Source organism: Hippoglossus hippoglossus, chromosome 11 (genome assembly GCF_009819705.1).
Source record: "Hippoglossus hippoglossus isolate fHipHip1 chromosome 11, fHipHip1.pri, whole genome shotgun sequence".
NCBI classification, from domain to species: Eukaryota; Metazoa; Chordata; class Actinopteri; order Pleuronectiformes; family Pleuronectidae; genus Hippoglossus; species Hippoglossus hippoglossus.
Genome location: NC_047161.1, coordinates 21,971,745 through 21,995,708, shown reverse-complemented (window position 1 = coordinate 21,995,708; position 23,964 = coordinate 21,971,745). Strand labels below are relative to the sequence as shown.

At 40.5% G+C, this 23,964-nt stretch overlaps 3 protein-coding genes across 9 annotated transcripts in view; 1 reads left to right on the top strand and 2 right to left on the bottom strand.

Annotated features, from left to right (window-relative positions):
* Positions 1-361: 361 nt before the first annotated feature.
* On the bottom strand, positions 362-10,653 carry ppp1r10 (protein phosphatase 1, regulatory subunit 10). Of its 5 annotated transcripts, none has more exons than XM_034601157.1 (19): positions 10,637-10,653; positions 10,195-10,475; positions 6,760-6,868; positions 6,580-6,666; positions 6,166-6,301; positions 6,030-6,081; positions 5,849-5,938; positions 5,628-5,756; positions 5,427-5,532; positions 5,092-5,195; positions 4,877-5,004; positions 4,404-4,563; positions 4,129-4,272; positions 3,764-4,010; positions 3,576-3,650; positions 3,239-3,461; positions 2,515-2,629; positions 2,041-2,406; positions 362-1,653 (listed from the first exon to the last, which is right to left on the bottom strand). In XM_034601157.1, exons 3-19 carry the CDS (start codon positions 6,864-6,866, stop codon positions 1,502-1,504), a joined length of 2,421 nt encoding a protein of 806 aa, XP_034457048.1. In that variant the 5' UTR covers positions 6,867-6,868; positions 10,195-10,475; positions 10,637-10,653; the 3' UTR covers positions 362-1,501. The 5 variants fall into 5 exon arrangements, with proteins under 5 accessions (XP_034457048.1, XP_034457046.1, XP_034457049.1 ...); XM_034601160.1 differs by having other exon boundaries at positions 892-1,653; positions 3,239-3,457; positions 3,575-3,650; XM_034601155.1 differs by lacking the exon at positions 10,637-10,653 and having other exon boundaries at positions 10,404-10,475.
* An 84-nt stretch (positions 10,654-10,737) lies between these two features.
* mrps18b (mitochondrial ribosomal protein S18B) lies at positions 10,738-16,065 on the top strand. The gene is made up of 7 exons (XM_034601241.1): positions 10,738-11,299; positions 11,763-11,913; positions 12,302-12,399; positions 12,493-12,561; positions 14,882-14,948; positions 15,041-15,100; positions 15,774-16,065. Exons 1-7 carry the CDS (start codon positions 11,219-11,221, stop codon positions 15,968-15,970), a joined length of 723 nt encoding a protein of 240 aa, XP_034457132.1. The 5' UTR covers positions 10,738-11,218; the 3' UTR covers positions 15,971-16,065.
* Positions 16,066-16,271: 206 nt separating this feature from the next.
* abcf1 (ATP-binding cassette, sub-family F (GCN20), member 1) overlaps positions 16,272-23,964 on the bottom strand; it is a 43,267-nt gene continuing 35,574 nt past the window's right edge. For all 3 annotated transcript variants that reach the window (XM_034601162.1, XM_034601164.1, XM_034601163.1), the window contains 8 exons: positions 23,100-23,274; positions 22,553-22,627; positions 21,418-21,488; positions 20,162-20,194; positions 17,643-17,811; positions 17,499-17,563; positions 17,353-17,425; positions 16,272-16,480 (listed from right to left, as the gene is read on the bottom strand). In XM_034601162.1, coding sequence (XP_034457053.1) covers positions 16,314-16,480; positions 17,353-17,425; positions 17,499-17,563; positions 17,643-17,811; positions 20,162-20,194; positions 21,418-21,488; positions 22,553-22,627; positions 23,100-23,274 — 828 coding nt within the window. In that variant the 3' untranslated portion in view covers positions 16,272-16,313. The remainder of the gene's footprint in view (positions 16,481-17,352; positions 17,426-17,498; positions 17,564-17,642; positions 17,812-20,161; positions 20,195-21,417; positions 21,489-22,552; positions 22,628-23,099; positions 23,275-23,964) is intronic.

Here is a 23,964-nt window from a genome sequence, read left to right as displayed (position 1 = left end):
GGTTCTGTCTCAGCAGGGGGAGGTTGTTGAGTGGCCTGTGCTTTACATCAGCTGGATACTTTTGGAGAGGGAGTCTCGTTACAGCACGATTGAGGTGGGCCTGGTGATCCGGTGGGCAGTTGACGCCCATTGACCCTATTTTCTGACCATGCTCCCTTTCAGTCCCGTTAGTAGCTGGCTTTATAGTCACAGGCCAGGGGCACAGATGGCCTTGGCTGACTTCCTCCTGGATGCAAAATAGCCAAGAAGTTGAATCTAAACCTTTGGCTCCCATTGTTGACAACTGAGTTGAAATTAGATTGGATCACTTTGTGGCCAGTGTGAAGAGGAGGAGTGATTGAAAACACTGAACACAGCAACATTTATATTTGGGCATTTATTCAATACACTGTGTACAAAAGATTTCAACTGAATATATGATTTAAAAAACATGGAGGGTGGAGAGCAACAAAAACATGCTATTCTTACTGTCCCACAAGAGACTTTAAGGTCATTGTTTTCACTGAAAACATTTAAAATAGATGAACTAGAAAGCATTTTACCATCATCTGACTCTAACACTGACACGTAAACCCCTTCTAAGTTCAGATGGGAGTACAGAAGACACAGCCAGCAGCTTTCCCAACCAGGGAGAAGCTGCTTTTATGACAGGTCACAGCATGTTTGAACATGACTGTCGCACTACACAACACATCAAGCTGATGGTCAGACTGCAAGCTGCTGAGCCAGAGTGCACATTATATACAAGCTGCTGTAAGAAAAGGAAAAAACGCAAGACCCTCCCTATCAGCTTAGCAGAGTTCATTTCCTACATTTTTCTCAAGACTGAGTGAAGTGAAGCAGGTGAAATTGCATGTAGCTCTTTTTCAGTCCTTGTTTTAATAAATCATTGCTGTTACTAAATTATGTTGGCCTTTATCCTCATAAAGTGCTTAATTTTTTTTGTCAAACATTTAAGAATCATGAAAATGGAACACATAACAGAACTGGGACAAACAAAAAGTAATATGAAAGCAACATCAAACGTAGGTGCACAGTACAACAGCAACAATGAAAAGGTAATTCAAGCATGGAAATTCAGTCGTGTGGAAAGCTTTCTGCTGAGTAGGAGTTCCCCTTGGTCAACCATGTTCATGGTGTGGAAAGTAACAGCACACAGGCAGCTAGCTGCAGCAACTCAGACATAGTGGTCAAGTGTGGAGGCTTGTTTTAGTCTCAGTTAAAAATTATCACATTAAAAAACAGCCCCATTAGTGATTAAACAGCGTCAGTCCCTCTTGTTCAGGTTGTTCTTGTTCTTAGATGAGGCAAAGCTCACTGCTTGCGGTCAGTCACCAGCAGAATGACTTCAGACCCTACAGACTGTGGGACACTGCATCCTTCTCTTTCTATGCTTGTGTAGTAAACTGCGGCGCCCACATCCGGCAGGGGTTTAATCAAAGGATGGCTCTTCTAAAGGTTCACAGTTGACAGAGAGTTTATCCCATGGCAGCAGTGTCACCTAGTGTCCATGCTGTGGATGCTGGTTGTTAGCAGGGTGGTTTGGAGGCAGCGGTGGTCCGTTTACGCCAGGGTGGTAGAAAGCACAGTTGCTCTCATACCTGCAGCTTCCTTTCATCATGAAGTGACGACACACAGGCCTCTTGGACATGTCTGATATGAGAAGATATAGTAGCATTAACCCCACATGACACAGACATGGAGATCTTTAAATTCTTAACTGTAGAGAGGGGTCTTTATTTTGAAAGACAATTAAGTAGTAGTAAACTCTGTAATTAATTGAATAAAAATGAAAATCACATAAACTGTTTTTATTGTTTAAGACATTTTACTCCACATCTCAGTGTCAACTTTACACTTGTTATGGAGCTTTCTACTGAACTGCAATCATCATTGACAGAATGCTCTACTACAAGTAATATAACTGGATCTGTGTTAAAAAGAGAAAGTGTGAGCAGAGTGAAGACTATGACACGACTGTCGTTGTACTTTGATATTTAGAAAATTGTGGGTAACTCCCAAACTTAATGTTTAATGTACCGTTCATGTTGTTGTGTCCTCCTCTGGGCCCTCCTCGTCCTCGTCCCCTGAAGCCTGGGTCTCCTCCTCTCCCCCGTCCTCCTCGGTGGAAGTGACCCCCTCTGTGGGGCCCTCCTCTCATGGAGTCGTCTCCCCAGTAATTGCCATTGTCTCCTCGGCCCTGGCCTGGTGGCGGCCCCATCATGCGAGGGCCTACACTGGCATTAAAAGGTGGTCCGTGGTTGTGAGGGGGTGGGGGGTGGTTGAAGCGGGGAACACCGGGTGGGTTGTTGGGTGGGTAGCCACCATTCATGGGCATCTGCATGTGCATGTTCATGTTGTTCATATTGTTCATGCCTGGACCGTGGCCTAGTAAACCCTGGTTGACTAGATATAGAGGAAAAACTGGCTTAAAACGAGTAACACAAGAAAGAGAACATGTGGACTTCAGCAGGAGACCTGTAGTTCTACAATAAAATAAAATGTTGAGGTTACCTGGTGGAGGTCCGCCCTGGTTCTGGTTCTGCAGGGAGCCAAGTAGTTGTTTAATCTTGTCTGAGAAGTCAGGCTGCTTGATCAAGTCTTCAGTAGACTGGTTACCAGAAGCACCCTAATGAAAGACAGATGGTATAAGCTACACATTATAACTACAAACAACATCCAACTGCTGAGATATAAAACAAAGGAATAGTAGGGTCCAAGCAAAAAACTAAATAGATAAAAATGTGTCACTAGTATATTCAATGTAGTGATATATCAACTAACGTAAAAGTTATTTGTAGCCATTTGTTGACAAACATTCTGTGTTACCCTCAAAGCCCCCTTGATTTTCCTATTTGGCCAACTTACTATTGAAATTGAAAAGCCCAGATCAAGGTGTTGGGCTTACTGTAGCTACATGACCAGTGAACAACCTTGTTAGGTCAAACATTGTATTTTATAATAGACACAGTCAGCACAGCACAGTCTGATTGCTACTTTTTGATCGTTACGGAGTAATGGAGCTGTCTGATAAATGTATTATATTAAAACAATTTCTTAATGTATCCAGGATGTAATTACGGTATAAGTTACAAAAGTTAAATGGTGTGTAAAAGAAGAAACTGTTATTAGTAGATGCTCTGTCTTTGTTAAACTGTTAATGTATAATCTATCAGTTCCACCAGTTTTTATGTATTGGTATCAACCCCAACATAACTATATTATCCGATATATCTACCATGATGGATGAGAGCAGCTCCTGTACATTGACAGAGGGAGCAACCGGGTTGTTGACTGTGTTTGTAGTTTGCGGGCTGCGAGTGGTGTTGCTTAGGTTGACCATGAGGTTGGCCAGGACAGGCGGCAACTTGGAGCTCTCATTCTGAGCCACAGCAGAGCCCTGCTGTGAAGTGGAGTCCATGGGCTCAACAAAACTGTCGTCCAGCATGGAAGAGTCCTGCGGGAAGAAAGGACTGATAGCTTAGCCGGCAAGGAAAGGTATTACACACACATAAACAATATGAGAGAATATAGGAATATATAAGAGAGAGACAGACAGTGAGTGCGTGTTCACCTCGTCCAGTGGAATGAGACGGGGAGGCATAGGTTCATATGGCTCTGGGTCTGGCTCATGTGGACTGTCAGGCACACTAGTGATAAGTAAGAATAGAAAAACATTCAGTACAGGCCCTCAGTAAGGGTGAAATTCTAGGAAGCTTACACACTACCGAATATACACCAGTTTTTCCCCCAAGAATTCTACCTCTCTTTGCTGAGGAAGATCTCCTGCAGAATGCCCATCTCGCGATCTCTCTGGGTAAGTTTCTCTGTGCTGTTAGCCCCAGTGATGACCAGGCTACCAACTAGTGTCAAGGGCCTTGGGGGTGTCCAGGGAACCCTCTCTTCCATAGTGTCATGGGAGAGCCGACGCGCCATCTCAAACGTCTGCCTGTCCATCATTAGCTCTCGTTTGGCAGCCTCACCAAAGTCTTTGATCTTGTTGACGTTGACTGTGAGTTAATTTAAATAATAAAATTAATAATTCATATTTTTTACAGACCATCTGGTGTCAGGGAAAAATAAACATCCAACTTAGACACGTTTGATATTTACAAACACATGCCATACCTCTCTCTGTCTCATCCAGATCAAAGTAGAAGTAATGTTTAAGCTGCTCCTCCTCAGCCCAGTGAACTGTCTTCTTCTTCTTTCCCTTTTTGGTCATGCTTTCTTCTTCTCCACGTGGTTCTGACAGAGCATTAGGCTTCTCACCTACAAATAACAAAAGAATGTAATATGTTAAGAGAATGGAAATTTGTTAAGAGACCGAGATACTAAATTTCAAACTACAAAAACACATACATAAGAAATGTACTGTCACATCATCAAGAAGTAGATCTTACTGTTGTCAGAGGCCTCAAGATCCTCAGAGGGAATAGGGGTCCCAGGCTGCTCCGGCTCCTGATTTTCATCAGTGGGAGTGGTGGAGGCAGCGGTTTCGGGAGATGATGGTTTCGCAGTAGATGAAGAATACGTAGAAGTTTTGCTTTCAAATGGACTTGCCTGAGAACAAAAAAAGATCACGAGTAAGCATTTGATAAGTAGAAAGACAAATATACTGAAAACTAATGCTTCCTTATTCTCAAAAAGTCTTGGATGAGGAGCTAAGGCCAATGCTCTGATTCAGCCAATTTCTTAATTATTTACAACAGTTATTGACATCATTAGCATCAGTACATCATGTTTTACTGTTTAACACAATTTGATTGATTATGAGGATATGGGTGAAACTCATTGATGATTAAAATCCAAATGAGGACATTTTGGATTGACAATAATACATACTGATACTAGGTCCAAATAAATCAGTCATTACCTTGTTGGATGTAGGGGAGACAGCCTTGGTATTTGTTGTAGTACAGGTACTTTGTTTTTTCTTCTTTATCTTAATCCCTGGCACTGGGGCAGAGTTCAGAGCATCTAAAAACCCAGTTCCCTCCATCGCTGAAGTGAGGATAAAAGACAGACATGAGTACTACAGCACCCACAGCACTTCCATTTCTTTGAAATATGATGTATGTTTGAACTCACGCTGTGCTGGAATAATTTTGACTTTTATTTCTTTGGCAGAGTTGGTGGGGGTATTAAGAGGTTTGTATTTTTTCTCCTGAGGTGGAGCATCTGATGGGCCAGAGCTGTCGAGTGAAAATGAGGATAAAATTAAATGTGACTATTATCAGCCACCTGATAGCAGCAATGAGCAAACTGCATGACTATACCACATGGAAGCTATGGTTTCTGTTGGAAGGGTGAGAACATGTGAAGTTAACCTAATTAGTACACAAACGATTGCAATGTGATCATATGCCAGGGGGGCAGGAGGTCAGAGTCTGAGGATATATGTACTGATGGGAAAGGTACAGTACCTAGGCCTCTTTAGAACTGGTGGCTTAATGTTGTACTTGTCACCCAGCTGCGGGGCAATGGGTGCCTTCTTAGCAGGGGCTGGGTTGGTCATGTCCATCTCCAATCCTACCCAACACAAAACATAGTTATTATTTCATACAGTACTTGACATACGGATCCAAAAACATCACTCCATCATCAGTCTGTCCATTAAGGTTTACCTATGGAGCGAATCTTTGTGTGGCTGGGTGCATAGGCTTTAGGTTTCTCCTTCTTCTTATCCTCATCTCCACTCTTTTCTTTCAAATCGCGGACGGGCAACTTACTCTCCTCTTTCTTCTTTTTCTTATCTAGCAGATTAATATATATTGTGTTACAAACTGCTGCAAGGAAAGCCACAGTAAAACAGAGAATTGTTTAAAGTAAAACAATGAGCTTGTACCTGCAGGTGAGTTGCCACTGCTTGAGACACTCTGGGACCGTATTGTTGCCATCCAGCCATCTACGAGCACCGATGCCAACTTCCTGAGGTCTAATAAATAAATAAGAAACAATAATATTAGTGGGATATACAGCGCAGCCTGCCCATTGAGTATGGATTTTTGATGTAAAAGCCAACCGACCATCAGTCTCTGCGCTCCTGGTCAGCTGCTTCACCAGCTTGGCTGTGTTGTTCTAGAATAATATGAAAGCAGATAGAATTGCTAAAGTTGCCTGTATAATGTTGCATAAGTGTGTTTTGGTGGATAAACTGAGTACCTGTTTGAGGTGGTCCACTTTAAGAGGCAGCTTCTGCAGGATGAGAAGAATGAGCTGCAACAGAGGGCTATTGTTGGTAGTTTTGGAGTAGGTGAGCCAGGAGTTGAGCAGCCTGTAGCCACCGACTCTGATAAAACTGGATAAAGGAGGGAACAACCAATATATAATGAGGGAGGCCTGGAGTGAAGGCTTTTGTCTGTGCTAAAGAAATTATCCGAAGCACAGAGGTTCAAGACTTAGCAGTCTTTGAATAAAAATACAATACTTGTTAGGACACATTAGAGTTTAGACCTAGTAGAGCATTTCAAAGTACACTAAGGTAAATAGTGTACTTTACAGGTGACTATGACTATTTATTAATACATACATTGAGACAAAATAATACAACAGTTGTACTATCATATTCAAGCTTACCGGTTAAGAACATCGTGAGATTTCGTCTGCAGCAGAATGTTCAGGTACATACATCTGCTGACCATCTTGGTAGAAGCTTTCATGAGGCTGCATTGAAAGATATGAGCCATGAGTGAACTGTTAAATAAAAGGTTTAACAATTAGGGCACACAAATGTCATGTTTAGTTTCATTTCCTCACCTAAACACCTTTGGGACTCCCTCCAGGCTGCGTAGTTCTCCATCCTTCCCCAGCAGAGCCTCCACACCCTTCAAAATCTCTCTGGGGTCCATTGGTCCATCTGCCATATCTGAAACATATACCTCAAGAGTTAATACACATGCCAAGCAGACAAAATTATTTGCTGGTGTGTACAGCAGTATTTGCTCTTTGTTAATAGAAATCAAACTGCTGTTTATGGCTGGCTATTTGCTTGCAAACTAGAAATGATACAAAAATCCACCCAGGTTCTCACGCCAAAAAATCCATTAAGGCTCAAAAGCAGGTTCACATCAAACATACAAATAAAGTGCATAAAGCCAAAAAAACAAGGCTAATCAGAGTCAGGATCACCTCACCACCAAGCACCATCCATATTTCATTTTGAATCATATCACATTAGTGACTCTGTGAAAAACTGCACCAGTCTGTTTATATCAAAGTCATCTGACACAATTCACACAAATAAATCAGGAAATCAACACCAAGAGGTGGACATGGTCTCATCAGATTTACATTGGGTTTGAGCATCAGTTGTTCATCAAACTGCCAAACACACCTATTTACAAATGAATGAAAATGCCATCCTGAGTTCTTGTCAGCAAGGCATTTTCAGTGACATTAGTGTAACTAATAAGTGACCACTAGTCTTGATGAGTGGCCATCAAGACTTGAAAAGCGCAATATAAATACAGACCATTTACATGTTCAAACATATTACTAACACTTCCGACAATAGTGTTTTCTTCCAGCCACACTTTACTTTTTGCTCTGGTCGAAAAACATCCTCAGTGTATTGTGGCTTCTGTGTGCTGCCTCAAAATTCTCATTTTTCTGGACCGTTTCATAGGGCCAACTTGACACCAGTTGAACAGGAATATGCGGGGTGGGGGGTGGGGTGTTTACTTGCAGGAGAAGGCAAACGGGGAAAAGTCTGTTATGTTCGCCTTGGGTGAGGTACAGTTCGTTCCACTTCAGGCTATATTTAAGAGACAGCAGCAATGCAGAAAATGAAACTGCACGTTTACAAATTGATGCACACTATGTTACACTTTTAATTTGAGCTATTTACCTAATCATTCTTTCTAACCATTTTCCAACTAGTAGTGCATATTATAGATAACTATTAATTAACAACTCCATTTATTTTACGCTTAATAAAAACAAGGGGAAAGGTCAAAGTTTTATAGGAAAAAGAAAGCCAAAAAAGAAATTTATGCAAGTTACTAATCATTACTTATCAACTTTTTAATAGCATACATCTATCACAATAATTGCCAAAGTACAAATTCAGGTTATACACTCCAGCAAATTAAAACAGGATTGGCAACAGTATGAAATGCTTATAACTGCAGTTAGTTAGTCAAATATTTATCAGTGTCCTTTCAAATGCAATCATCAGACTGAAGGCATCTCTATACTGAGGTCGTGGTAGTAATGGCATCGCTGTCATATCGGACAGCCACAGGTTACAGATCAGGTCACTTAATGCCACCTACAGGCTAGTTCAGTGCCACACTGACTCTACATGAGAGCATTAGAAGTTATTTCGACTTTTCTGCAGCATCACAACAATGGTGTGATCTGCGACAGTTATCTGACTGCAAAACAAACTTGTGACTTATAGACACTGGATTTTTCATGATTTTATAAAATGGTTTAAAGTCATAGTATCTTTGACATGTCTAACCTGATCCAAAAGAACTACATATTCTGCGCTCTATGAATGCCTTTACGTTTATGGATTTTTAAAATGATCATGACAAAAGGTTTTATGAATAACCTTCAAATTGTTCATTGTATAATTTCTTGGCTGAACCCTGTAACCATGCACTCTTTTCCATGTTTCTGCATTCACTAATGAAACCATTTTTGTATCCGTCCATCAATTCATGTACAGAATCTGCAATTCTGGTGGAAATCAATCCACTGGAAATGTTACAATGTGAGGAATCAGTCAAGTCTTACCCGGGTAACTGCAGTAGAAGTTTTATATAGTCTCAGACCTCCACAACACTGCAAATAACCAACACTCCTGTAAATGTCAATTGTCACACATGACCCTGGTTTAGTGGGGGAAGAAGATTACTTGTGCAGTCAAACAAGTCTAGTTACATATTACTAGTGAATCATGGCAAAACAATTCGACAGTACTCGACGACCAAGCCTCACTTAAAACAAAAATTACCTACCTACCTATACATATGTATGTATGTATGTATGTATGTATGTATGTATATATATATATATATATATATATATACACACACACACATATATATATATATATATATACACATATACATATATATATACACAGACACACACACACACATATATATACATATATATATATATATGTGTGTGTGTGTGTGCTTGTTGAAGGTGAGAAAGAAATGTGTGTAACCAGGAACACACAGATCCAATCAACTTACAGTTTAACACTCCTTCAATTTTATAAGTGCAAAGCAAGCAGCCTACAAAAGGTCTGACATTTGTCATAGCTGAGTTCAGGCCTGCTGCTGTGGCTTAACTGTCCGACAAAGGGGGAGGGAGGTGGGTTCTGACTGCTAATCAGGTCCCTCCCCGTTAACCACTTCGACGACGGCACAGCGACTATTCAAAACAACAATGGCCATCTGAGCAACGGCCGTGTTGGTTGATAAAAAACAAGGCGACCCAGCACCACTTGCATGTTTAATCATATGCGTAAACCAGACAGTGCGATGAACATCAGTCTGCACATGTTCAGCACATGAATTACGTACAAACCAGAAATCCCAAATGTTACTTCGAAAACAATGCTAATCCCCAGAGCTATCCGAGGACGAAAAGCAAACCGCAACTAGTCCATCACATTTGCAAAATCCCGACTGTTTTTGCTTCGGAGGATCTAGTCATCCTGCAATCTTTATCCACAGATTGCCGAGCACATGATGCGGATTTCCGGAAAATCACTGTGCTAAAATTGTCAACACTTCAACATAGTTTCAGGAAATACGTCCGCAATCCTCAAACTAATGCAATCTTTATGTGCAGATTGCGGTGAATGATAATTCCGTAGAGCAGCCCTTACAAAAACTAGCAGGCGAAAAATCCGACTACATGCTCTGGAATTTTTTCTCTATGCCTACGGCAATCTTTATGATTAGATTGCTTATAGTTCTGCGATTATTTATTATCTCTATTTATTAAATTAGCCCATTTCGTCTCACACACAAAGAAACGGAGCTTTGTGTCTCCGTTCACTTTCACGTGTGAGCTCATACTACAATAATGATCTTTTCAAATTGTTTGCCAAGAACCAAGTTAACTCACGGTCCCTGCTAGCAAGCTACCAATAGCTAGCATATTATTTACGATTCTCTTTTCTCATTTGATGAATTTCGAGTCAATTTAACTTCAAAATCAACTTACTATATATTTCATAGATCCAAGCGTCTCGGGAATATGATAACGTGCTTTTCTGGCATTTATACAACTTATTTAATAAATTTTATGTCGTCAACCTTCATGGTTTTAATATAAACTTAAAGACTTCGTATGGGTGGGGCTGTGGTAGGTAAAAGCTAGCCTTTCCTTCAGGAACACACTGGAGGCAAAAATAGTAATCAAATGTCCATTACTTGAAGAAAAAATGTGAATTTGAGTTGTTGAAAGTCCCCGATGGTTCAGTCTTCGGCAAACCGTATTCATACCTGTAATCACACAAAAAAACATACATTTAATGTCGATTCATATAAATTCCTAAGACTTTAGTCTGTATTAAAGTCTTTTGTTGGTTTCTGAATACATTAGTTATGTATTTCGCATTTAACATGGTGAAAACAAGCCTCGACGTATTTCCAACCGGACTTACCTCTGACAAAATCCAGGAATGAGCTCTAGGGGTGGGACTGTGCTTTTATACTATGTGACGGTTTTTACGTCACGGACAGCGTTTTTTCTCTGTTGTAACAAACAAAATGGAGGAAAGCTGACCTTCGGTGCATATTCAAAGGGCAAAATGGCGTATGTCGTATTTTGAAAACTATCATTCTGAATTTCTGAATGGAATCGCAATTAACACTCCAACTTGTGTTATTTATGGCGAGATACTAATGTATACTAACTCATTTAAGTGATGTACGTGTATTTTTCTCATTTTTTACGTCTGAATTTAGATTTTTTTAAAGTTCCTCAAAATGGCGCATGGTCTCTGTTATGGGGTGATCACATGCTCCAGTCCGAGATAATGTTGTATTGCAATAATCATGTACAATCATGGTGGATTTAAATGAAAACGAAGTTCGTGTATTTTTTATTTTTACTCTATTATGTTTCAGTTTACACGCAATGTGAAGATTGCTGTTGATTAAACTTTGATATGTAATGTGACGCTGGACTTAGCTACAGCGTCACTCGACCTATTACCTTCACCCTACAACCTCACGACAGCAAAATGGCTACCGCCATCCAACGCATCGCGAAGGATTTGTGCAGTCTGTCGCCTTCGATTTTTCATCCACTACGACAGATTCAGGTATGACATTAAATTGTGCTGTTGCCCACCGCCCGTTTAGTTTCCTTGTTACCCCTTAGCAAGAAGTGCTTCATATATTGAAGCCACAAGAGAGCCGGGTCGGTACATGTTTTTTTTAGGCTGGAGCTGTTTAACCAAGAGTGTCAGAATGGTTATAACTTTGTTTGATATATAAGTTTGATAAGTTATCGGCGCGACTACACGCTCGATAGAATACATGAGTATTATGAGAGAGTCTCATGAGTTAATAAGGCGCTGTTAGAGTCCGTACATTCTCAAACAGCATGTGGCAGTAAATATCAATAGTGTCACAATAGTGACGGGGCCCGAAAAGCAGGCAAATTGTATCGGACCGCAATTCATAAATATATACATGGGCATTATACGTGAATGTGGTGGATATAGTTCTGAGACTGTCAGAGGGATGTTGAAGTGATTCTTTTGCATTCTGTTTATTCTACAGAGGCTCCCGCGTAGACTGGTCCCCTCGCCATACTTACCTCACAGTCATTTTTTCTGCAAAGCGGCATCACCCCAGAATGAGGACTCTACCCAGGCTGCTGAGGCTCTATCCCGCTACAATGACAGACCCTGGGATTATCTGGAGAGTGAAGGTGTCTTATCTTAAACCCTCACACGTTTTAACGGGCGGCTGTGGTCGTCCACTAACCAGAATGTCAATGGTTGATCCCTGGCTCCTCCAGCCTGCCCAAGTGTTCTTGGTCAAGATACTGAACCCCAACATTGCCCCTTCTTATCTATGCACATAGATGCACTTTATGAATGTGTGTGAATGGCAAAAACTTTGCTGTAAATTGCTTTGAGTTATACAAGACCATTTAAAGCACATTGAGTGATGGATAAGACAGGGAAAACACTATATATATATGTATATGTGTGTGTGCATATATATATATATATATATATATATATATATATATATATATATATATATGTGTATATGTATATGTGTTTTTACAATCTATCTATTTACCCTGATAGAGTACATTGAGAGGTATGGAGCCAGTCCAGTGTGGGAAGGCTACAGGAGGAACCACAAAGGAGGCATTCCCCCACAGAAGACACGCAAGACCTGCATTGTAAAGTTTCTATTTGAATCCACCAGAGATACCTTACATTAGATACAGATATATCATCTGTAATTTACAATAACATTAACTCTTTTTCTATAGAGAGGAGACAAGATATGTGGCAACCCCTGTCCAATTTGTCGGGATCCAAACACTGTTATTCACCATCAGGTTAGTTAGCATCTCAGTCCCTGTGATTGTCTCACAGCACACAAAACATAAACTTTAGGGTTATAGTACACTCTAGTCCCCTATCATGCATTACTTTTCAGTCTCTTGTCACCAACATCAAGAGTCTGGATATTTTCACACATGCACAATACAGTTCAGTTCAATTTTATTTGTATAGCGCCTAATCATAATATACATTATTTCAAGGCACTTTACATATAAGGTTAAGACCTTTAACATTTTTAGAGAAACCCAACAGTTCCCACAATGAGCAAGCAATTTGGTGACTGCGGAGAGAAAAGAACTGCAGAACCAGACTCGATGTGGGCCGCCATCTGCCTTGAGCGGTTGGGGTGAGCAGAGAAAAATGGGGAAGAGGTGGTTGGAAAAGAGGGGAGAGAAGAATGAGACCAGGAATAGCATCAGGTTTCAGCTAGTTGTTATAATGAAAACAATGAGTGATAATTATGGATGTAAAGATTTTATTAATGAGAGCAGTAACAATTTGTATAATAGTAATAATAATAATTGTCTGAATCCTGCAGTTCTGGAGTCAGAGATACCTGCAAAGAGAGAGAGACTATGGGAGGGAAAAAACACAAAGTTAGTGACATGTAGTAAAATAAATGTGGGGGTAGAGAGACAGAAAGAAGGGGAGAAGTGCTCAGTGCATGATGGGAATTCCCCCAGCAGTCTAGACCTATAGCAGCATTACTAAGGGATGGTTCAGGACTCACCTGATCCTTTGTTATCACATCGACTTCTGCAGACTTTATACTAGGGGGCCAGGTGGAGAATGTCCGTAGAAATTCAGGAGGCTCTCCCTGTAACATTTGCGTTCACACATAAACCAGCTCTGGAGAAACTGCGAAGAATCTCCGGAGTTTAGTGCATGTCTGAAAGCATCTTAATTCTTACTAAACCGTAAACAAACTACTTTTTTTTTACTGCAAAAAGCCCCACAATTCTAGACATAATTATAGATAATTCTTTGCAAAATGCTCAGGAGTAGTGCCGATTTCTTTTAGTTAATCTCGGCAAGTCTTTTTTTTTTGTTAATCACGTTTGTGCCTCTGATTTTGGTTCATTGTTTAAAAAGAGAAACTAGAGTCTGTCACACTCAAGAAGGGGTATGATGGAGTATTTTAGTTTTTTGTCTGATGACTATCAAACTATTAAGAACATGTGATGCAGATACAAATTTTAGCGTTGTCAGACTGTTTCAAATCACTGTGCTGTGTTCAGCTCTACAATAAAATAGAAATAAACAGATGAAAAAATTCAAAATCTAATTGTGGTGACTAGTTTTAATATCATGGTGGTGGCCCCAATTAACAAAACTGTAGAGGTCAGAGGATGTCAGCTGAGAAGGCCCATACTACTGATAACAGATGTTTTCCTTGACAAATTACGCATTCTACAATTTTAACACAACCTTGCATTAAAAAACAGATGGGTAAGAGTTTCTGGCTTGATACAAGGAATATCTAAGAAAACTGTTGTTTCATGGACTGATTAGTGTTGAAAATTATCACATGAAGTCACCAAGTACGGACAGAAAACCCCCAAAATCCTGAAGAAAACACAGAACTAGAATTACCGCCCTGCAGTTGCATGCCTCCGCCAACCAGTGCTTTTTTTCCAGACTCATAAGGTCACTGACCTTTAGCCACTGAAAACGTGTCAGTTAATCTTTGAGTCCTTGTGTCAAATTTTAAAGAAATTCCCTTAAGGCAGACTTGAGATATGATTAAGAAGCCAAAAACACGTTTTATGAGGCCACTTTGACTACCCAAATCTAAATGATTAGAACATCTTTCAAGACAAGTTACTGTTTGTACCAAATTTGAAGCTGTTCTTGAGATATAACGTTCACAAGAATGAAATGTACATGTATGTACATCAGCACGGAAAACCCAATGCCTCTGGCCCCTGGCTGTCGCTAGTGCAGAAGCATAAAAAGGTCTAATGAATATTGGAAGCATCATCTTTGGTCAGATGCAACCAAAATTAATTTTGTTAAAAGTACACGACTCATTAAAAATCGAATAATGTTAAGTTTGTTTTATTGGTGCTTTGACTCAATCTGAACATGTTTTACACCACTGTTGTATGGTTTAGCTCAATAGTTGCCTTTCACTCCTGCAGTGCTCCTATATGTGGCTTGATAAGAACACTAATCTTGAATAATGTAAATGTTATGAGTTCATGATTAATATTTGATGTAATTAAAATATTGGCAGATAATAATTTGCTGTCTTGTAATTAACTGATCAGATTAATTCTGTATGTATGCTAACAAATTTACATTCTTTTGTAGAATGTGAAATTATTGCAGCAGTTCATTAGTCCCCATACTGGAATCGTGTATGATTCCACTCAAACCGGTAAGTAATCTGAGTGAGGACAAGTATTGATGCATGAAGCGTGTCCAGTAATATAACAATGTGGCTTGTGCTGATAGTTCTACTGTCTGCAGGTTTGTGTATGAAACAGCAGAAGAAGCTAAATGAGGCCATCAGCACAGCACAAGATCTTGGTAGGTAACGCAGTCAAGACTTAACCCTAACCCTTTGAAATCAGAGTCCCTGACTATAAGCTCAGCCCCTTCCATTTATATCCTTTTCAACACTAATATATGTACATATTACTTCATAAGATACAAAAATGTGGCAAGTTAGTTTCGGTCAATATGACATAGTTGCCATACCATCTAATGGAAGCAGAAAAGTACAACTTTTATCTTTATAAATCTAGATTGGTTTTTGACTTAAAGCCTCACTGCAGGTTAAATAACTGTTTCAGTGTCAAAGTGTTAAAATCAGCCACTGATGTAACAGGAAGATTTGGCATCAAGTAGCACTTGCAGATCCCTACTGGTATTTTTTTTTTTGTAAAGAACCCCAAAAATATGATTTATGAATGCCAGCCCATTACCTTTAATCTAGTATTTTCATAAATCATGGGAAAGTACATAACTGAACATCTGTTTGGATTATACCCCAAAAGCATTTAGGATGTTCCTGATTTCATTCTTGACATATTTAGAGTAGAAAAACTAATACCCATCTCAGAGTACTGGCTCATGTGGCACTTCAGTGCACCATTAGTAGTCACGCTGCTTCTTTAGGAAAAGCAATTTGTTGAATGTGTGGTATGTTTTTGGTAATAACAGTAATTAGTCATCAACAACGTGTTGTGTCCTTTCTCAGGCTTACTACGCTTTCAGATTCCATATGTGAAATTTACAGGAGAAGACTTCAACAGTTCTCATGATGCTGTGGGGTCCACACCACCTCACCCGTCCTTAACCTCTGGCGACACCTGGTATAAATGGTACAGTGAAATAATACCTGAGGGGAAAGAAGTGGCTAAAGTCAAGAAGGCATACAAGGCTTATTTAAAGTGACAGAGACCACTTTAATTATCACTTAAGTTTCCTTTGATGTGCTATGTTGAAGTCTTGTGGACCATGTGCATTTCCACCCTGTTTCATGTCCCACAGTATGAGCATGAAAAATAAAACACAATGAAAACTGTATTTGTTTTATTGTTAACTTTAGTAGATCTCAAAGACATTTTTCTCTATATATTTTGGAAAATTAATGTTAGATGAACACTCCAGCCTGTTGGAAGATGTTACAGTTCAGAAGGGAATACCTATAAACACCCCAACAAATCAATTTTTACTGTCAGTGCTGCTTTGAGAGACAAGCCAGCTGATCCAGGTGGAGGGACAGCAGTGTGTTCGATCATACATTGACCTTGTTGACCATGGTCTCTCCCAGGGACTCCAACACCTCCCGCTTGTAATCATCAAAGTCTCCATCGATCTGGTTGATTGTACTGTCCTCCACCACCCACATTTGACACTTGGACTCTGTGATGAGCCGGGCATCGTGACTCACAATGATCACAGCTGGACACAAAGGAACAATGTGTTAGTTCAGTAGTGAAGATTACCATGTGTTTTGAAGATGTGGACACAGATCATTTGAATGTAGTCTTAGTTCAAAAGTGTGTTTCTTTCCAGGAATCACCAATTGTCAGTCAGACATATAACCTAGAGCCTGATCTATATAACACAGACCAATATAACCTGGGGCCTCATTTATAAAACTGCATAGGAGTCACTTACGATTTACAAATGCACAATGTTCCCCCAAGGCAGTTTCCTTTATAAATCAGTCTACCTAGAAACTTGAGTATGTGGATCTGCCTCATAACCTGCCCTCTACACCATCAACCATATATGGTCAATACAAATCACTTGAATGTTAAATGACCCTGATGATCACTGAGTTTCTGTGGGTGAGCTTGTGAGTGAGGTGAAGGTGTTGCCACAGCAGTGATATCCCCAATAAAATAAAATTCACAAGAGTGGTGAGGTGTTGCTGCTGCAGTTAATGCAGTGAGTAAGAGTGATTTGACAGAGATGACAGTTCCTGAAATAAGAAGTGGTCGGATTTCAGATTTACACATCCATTTACACTTTACCCACATTGCAACTCTACCACTGACAGCTGTGGAGGTTGAGGTGCAATATATTGTAGGCAGCAGAGATTACATGGCTGCACAGGTATAGAAAGCTCACCTTTTTCTAACTCCACACTTTTTCTTTTCAAACTTTGAATTTTCAAGACCAACCAAATGAAAAACATCTGTGCCTTAGCACCGAAACTCTGGGGTTTGGAGTTTCTTTTTAAGCTCATGAATTTTAAATTATTTTATCTCTGATGGACACCTTGTGTATAAAATGCACAATGAGCATAATTACAGAAACACTCTTACCTCCTTTGTATTCATTGATGGCCTCTGATAAGGCATCAATTGACTCGATGTCTAAATTGTTGGTGGGTTCATCCTATGAGAGAAAAAGACAGTTAGATATATAATTTTTTGTGTACACTATAGATAAAAGGCTCAGTGGCTCTTACCAAAATCAGTACATCAGGCTGACGACATGCCAGTTCAGCAAATACTACTCTAGCTTTCTGACCACCTGTTGAGATAAATCCAGACAGTGTTAGAAAATGTCTGTCTCGACAGTTGAAAGTAAACAGGACAGATCATTCTGGTACCGGAGAGTTTGGAGATCTGAATGGTGTGGGCATGGCTCTCCATGCCAAAACGTCCCAGGCACTTTCTGCTATCCTGATAGGGAAGGTTGAAATTCCTCATCAGGTACTCTGTAGCTGCTTCCTCCATGTTCAATTGATCAGCATACTGCTGGTTGAAGAAGCCCACTTTCTATAGGCACACAAAACATCCATGTTACAGCTTTTCTTCATGTAAATTACCCTGCACCACTTCAAATAGAAAATGTATGTGATGTGTAAAATGTGATATTTCATGCAAAGACCTCATGTACAGAGTTTAGATATCTGCTTTGGGACTTTTATTCTGCTCAGCAAACTTTTGCAGATAAGACTGTTTTCTGTTGAAAGGAGTTGGCAACTCTGTCAATAAGTTCCCGGCTCACTAGTTTTCAACACTCCTAATTAGGGCTGCAACTAACGATTATTTTGATAATCGATTAATCGATTATTAATCCGATAAAATGACAAATGCTACATTTTAACCTCTCCTGCAGTTTTTTGCAGAAGTTTTTTTATGAATTAGACATATCTGCAACGTAATTATGAGGATAATTACAGTTTCAGATATCTACAATATAATTCTGACTATTTATATTGCAAGTTCATTATATCTACAACACCATTCTGACAAGTTGCTGACAACTTAATTCAATGCATCTCATATTGAGTCGAATTAAAGATATCTTGAGCTGGAATTTAATATTATAATATGATATAATACACTGTTAAAAAGAATTAACACTTAATCGTTACAGTATAACACCAAGTCAGTTAAACTTCAGGGATATTAATCTTTCCATTTAGAAAGCAAAGGTGATTGTGAATTAATTTCACCTGCTTTGGTGCAAATGAAAGTAAAAACAGGTGCAATTGACAGGCAAAAGCAAGATTGAAGGAGTGGTTTTACATGTGGTGGCCACAGACAATTGCTCTCTCCTTATCCTTCCTGACTGATTCTTCTCTAGTTTTGTGTTCTGCTAGTGTCCTTGCCACTACAGGTTGCACAGGTAGTCCAGCTCCTCCAGGATGCCACATCCATACGTGTGGTCGCAAGGTTTGCTATGTCTCCCAGCACTGTCCCAAGAACATGGAGGAGATACCAGGAGACCGGCCGATACACAAGGAGAGCTGGACAGGGGAGTAGAAGGGCATCAACCCAGCAGCAGGATCGGTATCTGAGAGAGCCCTACAAAATTACCTCCAGCAGGCTACTGGTGTGCATGTCTGTTTCTGACCAAACTGTCAGAAACAGACTCCATGAGGGTGGCATGGGGGCCCGACGTCCTCTAGTGGGACCTGTGCTCACACCCCAGCATCGTGCGGCTCGATTAGCGTTCGCCAGAGAACACCGGAATTGGCAGGTCCGCCACTGGCGACCCATTCTCTTCACAGATGGGAGCAGGTTCACACCGAGAACATGTGACAGGCTTGAAAGAGTCTGGAGACGCCATTGTGAATGTTATGCTGCCTGTAACATCATCCAGCATGACTGGTTTGGCGGTGGGTCAGTGATGGTCTGGTGAGGCATATACTTGGAGGGTCGCAGAGACCTCCGTGCCAACGGTACCCTGACTGCTGTTCGGTACCGGGATGAAATCGTCAGAGCGATTGTTAGACCTTATGTTGCTGCAGTAGGCCCTGGGTTCCCCCTGGTGCAGGATAATGCCCGGCCTCATGTGGCAAGAGTGTGTAGGCAGTTCGGGGATGATGCCATTGACTGGTGTTCCATATGACATCAGCTTTACACAGTTTGTAGTTAACGGTCTTCTTGGAAGGCTTAAATGTAAAGTATTCCCACACTTTTGACAACTTATCTCCGCTGTATCATGAGCGGTGTTTGTCTCCAGCATTTTTCAAACGTTGACTCCAGAGAGGAGATGGTGTCGTCACGTGAGGAAAACAAGGCACAGGATTGGCTGGTTTACTGCCCCCATCTCAGGAGACGCTGCCACAGTGTGCACAGTGCATTATAACAGACCCGACTACTGACTACTAAATTAGTTGCCAGCTATTCTTATAATCGATTAAAACATTTAGTTGTTGCAGCCCTACTACTCCTACTTGGAAATGCTCTTAGATTTTGAATCCCACTATGCATTTTATCTGAACTTCTATACTGTGGCTCAGGGGTTAGAGTGGTCATCCTCTAACCAGAAGGCGGTTTGATCCCAGTCTTAGCTATTCTGCATGCCTAAGTGTCCTTGGGCAAGATACTGAACCCCAAATTGCCCCTTCTCATAGAGAAAGTGATGCAAAATAAATGCACTGTATGAATGTGTGTGTGTGTGGGTTGGTGAATGTAAAACTGCAGCACTTAAGAGTGGTCATCAAGATGAGAAAAGCGCTTTATAAATACAGACCACTGACCATAGACAAACTGTACATAAACAAGGCTGGTCTTAGCAGCAGAAGCGCAATTCAGAGACAGTGAGCATTTAGTTTATGGTTGCAGTTTGAAGTTAGTTATTTTAAGATTCAAACATCAAAAGTAAGTTACTCACCAAACGATGATTCTTTCTCATCTCACCTTTAGTCTAAGAAAAGAAACATCAATTAGTGACATTAAGCATTCTATTCAGTGAACCTTTGGAATAACCTGGTTTTCCTGATTAACTGGTCCTAAAATGTGACAAGATCTTTGTCGAAGTCACAAGTTAGGCGTAGGCGATATATCGAATATACTTGATGTATCGCGGCTGGTACCATGTGCGATGTATACAATACCATCGAGTATAAATTGTCACATGAATGTTTTAAGCCGTCAGCATAAAATAGTCTTTCAGTTTTGCTTCTCTCTTCTCATGCCCCTCTCACAGCAGACAGCTGACTCCCCCGCCATTCCAGTAAACTGCGTGCATGCATATTTTTGTATCAGGAGGAGAAGGAGGAGACTCAGAGAGCATGGAGAGAGAAAGTGAAGAGTCCCTGCGAGTGAACGAGAGTTTAGAGTTTGTTCATATTCTTTGTGAACGCTGAACCGAACAAATCAATTTACAAATGATGAACGTGAACCTGAGTGGCATTCACTCCAGCGAGAGTGGACAATTGTGCGTTTGCTCGAAGAGAGTTGGAGTTTATACACACACACAACCCCCCACCCCACCCGGGTCTCTGCCCCTACTCACTCACTGGGCCTCATTCACTAACATGAGCGCAGAAATGTTCTTACTCTCTGCAGAAAATAAGTGCGTGCGCGAAAGTCGCCGCAGGATTCATGACACAGTGCACCAGCTGATTTTGTTCTCACCACCATGCGTATGATTATGAATCAGAATCATTCTAAATTGACAGGCGCGTATCCGCTCTCTGCAATTAGCATACTGCCACGTCTCCATTTCTTCATATAAGGACATCGGTTTGTCATGAAGAGATTGGGTGTGCTGAACAGGTGAAGTTGTGATAGACGGCCCCAAAAGGTAAAAAACGGAACAATTTCACAAAAGCAGAAATTAAAGGCGTCGGAGGTGGAAGACACACTCTGAGGGTAAATAGTCTGAATGCTTGTGTCAATTTAATATTTGGTTTTTTTGTTTAGTAATTTGTTTTTTCGCTTTATGGGTATTCGGTATAGATTGATGGACAACATGTATTCAAACAATTTAACCACAAGGCTGCAACAAAACAAAATGATGAAGTAAAGGGGTCTGAATACTTTTTGAATGCACTGCACATAAATGCAGATCATTCCAAAGGGTTCACTTACCTTTGCCGGTGGGTATTTAAAAACATTTAAAGCTTTAAACATCTACTCACTTACAGGATTTAGTTTCCCAGTGAGAAGCAGCAGCAGGGTACTCTTCCCAACACCATTGGGTCCAACTATACAAACTACAGAAGAAAGAAGAAAGTAATGTCAGAGTATAAATAAACAGTGGGCACACTTCTTTGAGATGAGAAGGTCAGCTGCAGACTGACCAAAACTCAACATGATCGACAAGGGTGGTACTGCTGCTTTTTGGGCCATGATCTCATCATTAACAATATAGTAACCTCCTTGTACACCTCCATGTTTAGTTCTGTTTACATGGCAAAATTAGAGAAATAAGAAGAAATATATTTGTGGCACGCAAAGTTGCTACCGGGGTATCCTAACGACAGCCAGTGACTTTATTTAGCTAACAGGAGCAAACATAAATTCAAACAAAACAATAAATTGCCCGCACAACCTTTTCAGGTCCAGGCTCCTCAGCCTCTCATGGCAGCTCTCTTCGCTGCCTTTTAAACTATAGAGCAGAGGTCTTCAACAGGGGGGGCGCGGAATTTTTGGTTGATTAGACAATTGATATTTTTTAATTTTTAATTTTTTTTCCAACCAATTTTGTTCCCACAAATTTAAATGTCTTTAAATACACATTAACATGAATCCAACATATTGTAGTGAACGGATAAATGGAGGCAGAAGACGTTCTCTTTCAGTCAGCAATGCACACATAACAACAAAGTGCTGCTTATAGATGCACTGTATGAATGTGTGTGAATGGGTGAATGTAAAACTGTACTGTAAAGAGCTTTGAGTGGTCATCAAGACTAGAAAAGCGCTATATAAATACTAAACCATTTACCATTTACACATTCAGCGACACACAATAATAAAAACATGAATATATGAACCTGTGTATTATTTGAATAGCTTAGTATTGAATGCACAATAACAGGGTAGCTATGTTTATACATGGCACTAGGCCCAGTTTAATATAAAACAGAATTTTATAAAATTTATATAGTAGGGGGTCCCTGCTCCATCTCTCCATCAGTTTGGGGTCCTTGGCCTGAAAAACGTTGAAGACCCCTGCTCTAGAGAGTTATCAGCTAACAGCCACCACCCCGAGGTACGGATTCACCTCCCATCATCCACTGACACAAGTACACAGGCAAAGAGGCAGCAATCTTACTCCTGGAGTCCATGTCAATTCCAAAGTCCACGTTTTTGAATAAAGACTTCTGACCATCATATCCAAAGTCAACACCTGGATAGAAAAACAATGGAGTCAAAATGTTTTCATAGTGTTTAAGACAATGTGAAAATATGAATATATTACATTACATGTCATTTAGCTGATGCTTTTATCGAAAGAGACTTCCAATTAGTGCATTCAACATCTATGAGGGGCCATTAGGGGTTCAGCATCTTGCCCAAGGACACTTTTGCATGGGCTGGGATTCGTGCTGCCGACCTTTTAGTTGGAGGACGACCACTCTACCCCTCAGCCACATCCCCCCCGGTATATATACTATAGTTTAATAATATATTAAACAAGCAACATTTACTATGGTATCTTATGGCTTTTCATTCCTGAGACTGTTGTCCTAAACATGACTGAAAGGTTTTATGTTATCAATCCTCACTTGTCACTTCTCACCTCCTGTAACATCTAAAAAACTAAAAGTGACAGGTGCCCTGAGCAGTAAGCTGTACCAGCAGTGTTTAAATGTACTTACTATGTAGTCCCAGTATGGGTGGTGAAAGTGGAGGTGGGTTGGGGAAAGTAAACTTGACAGTGTATTCTTTAGGCCTCTTCAGCAGCTCCGTGGCGTCCTGGCTTTCCTCCTCCTGACCTCCTTTCTTCTTGCCTCTCTGCTGCTTTCTGGTCAGTGCCTCCTTAGTCTGCTTCTCCTGAGGGGAACATTTTAAAGAAAACTTAAACCAGCTGCTAAAAATATGAGACCGAATAGATGGATAAGGCACTTGTGTCAATTGGGAATGGCAAGATGTTGAATCTATAGCTCTGCTTAAGTTTGGCGGGTAATGTTGTCCCCAAAATGTTAAAGAGTAGTTGATGTGATAATGAAGCAACACATTTGTAAAAACTGTGTGTGTGTGTGTGTGCGCGCACAAACATTATTGATCCCAAACTATATATCCACTGCTGCAAAAAATTAAGGGAACACTTAATTGTCACAGCATAGGCCCCAAAAAGGGAATGGTTTTGCATGTGGTGGCCACAGACAATTGCTCTCCCCTTATCCTTCCGGACTGATTTTTCTCTAGTTCTCTTCCCGTTCCCTTCACAGATGGAAGCAGGTTCACACTGAGCACATGTGACAGGTGTAAAAGAGTCCTGTCACCATTTTGCTAGATGCGCACAGACACGCTCCCTGCGCACTGGACATTTAACTGCCTTGGCGCAAAAAATAGGTCCCTATGTTTTCATTGACTAGTAATTTCAAACTGCACAAAAAATTAGTATCCATCTGGCCTCAGTGATGCACCCGGCTGCATTGAATGATTGCTCCTTGCAGCGCTCCTTGCAGGAATGCACAAGATTCTCTTTCTTTGTCATTACCCTCGCTGTACCAGGGGGGT

Bases quoted from the DNA above. Each gene is read 5' to 3' on its own strand.
- ppp1r10 (XM_034601155.1), bottom strand. From the start codon at position 10,473: ATGAATACGGTTTGCCGAAGACTGAACCATCGGGGACTTTCAACAACT. The intron at 6,869-10,403 runs GTAATGGACATT...TATATGTTTCAG, and splicing joins AATTCACATTTTTTCTTCAA to ATATGGCAGATGGACCAATG. The intron at 6,667-6,759 runs GTGAGGAAATGA...CTTTCAATGCAG, and splicing joins GGAGTCCCAAAGGTGTTTAG to CCTCATGAAAGCTTCTACCA.
- mrps18b (XM_034601241.1), top strand. From the start codon at position 11,219: ATGGCTACCGCCATCCAACGCATCGCGAAGGATTTGTGCAGTCTGTCG. The intron at 12,400-12,492 runs GTAAAGTTTCTA...CTTTTTCTATAG, and splicing joins AGACACGCAAGACCTGCATT to AGAGGAGACAAGATATGTGG. The intron at 14,949-15,040 runs GTAAGTAATCTG...TACTGTCTGCAG, and splicing joins GTATGATTCCACTCAAACCG to GTTTGTGTATGAAACAGCAG.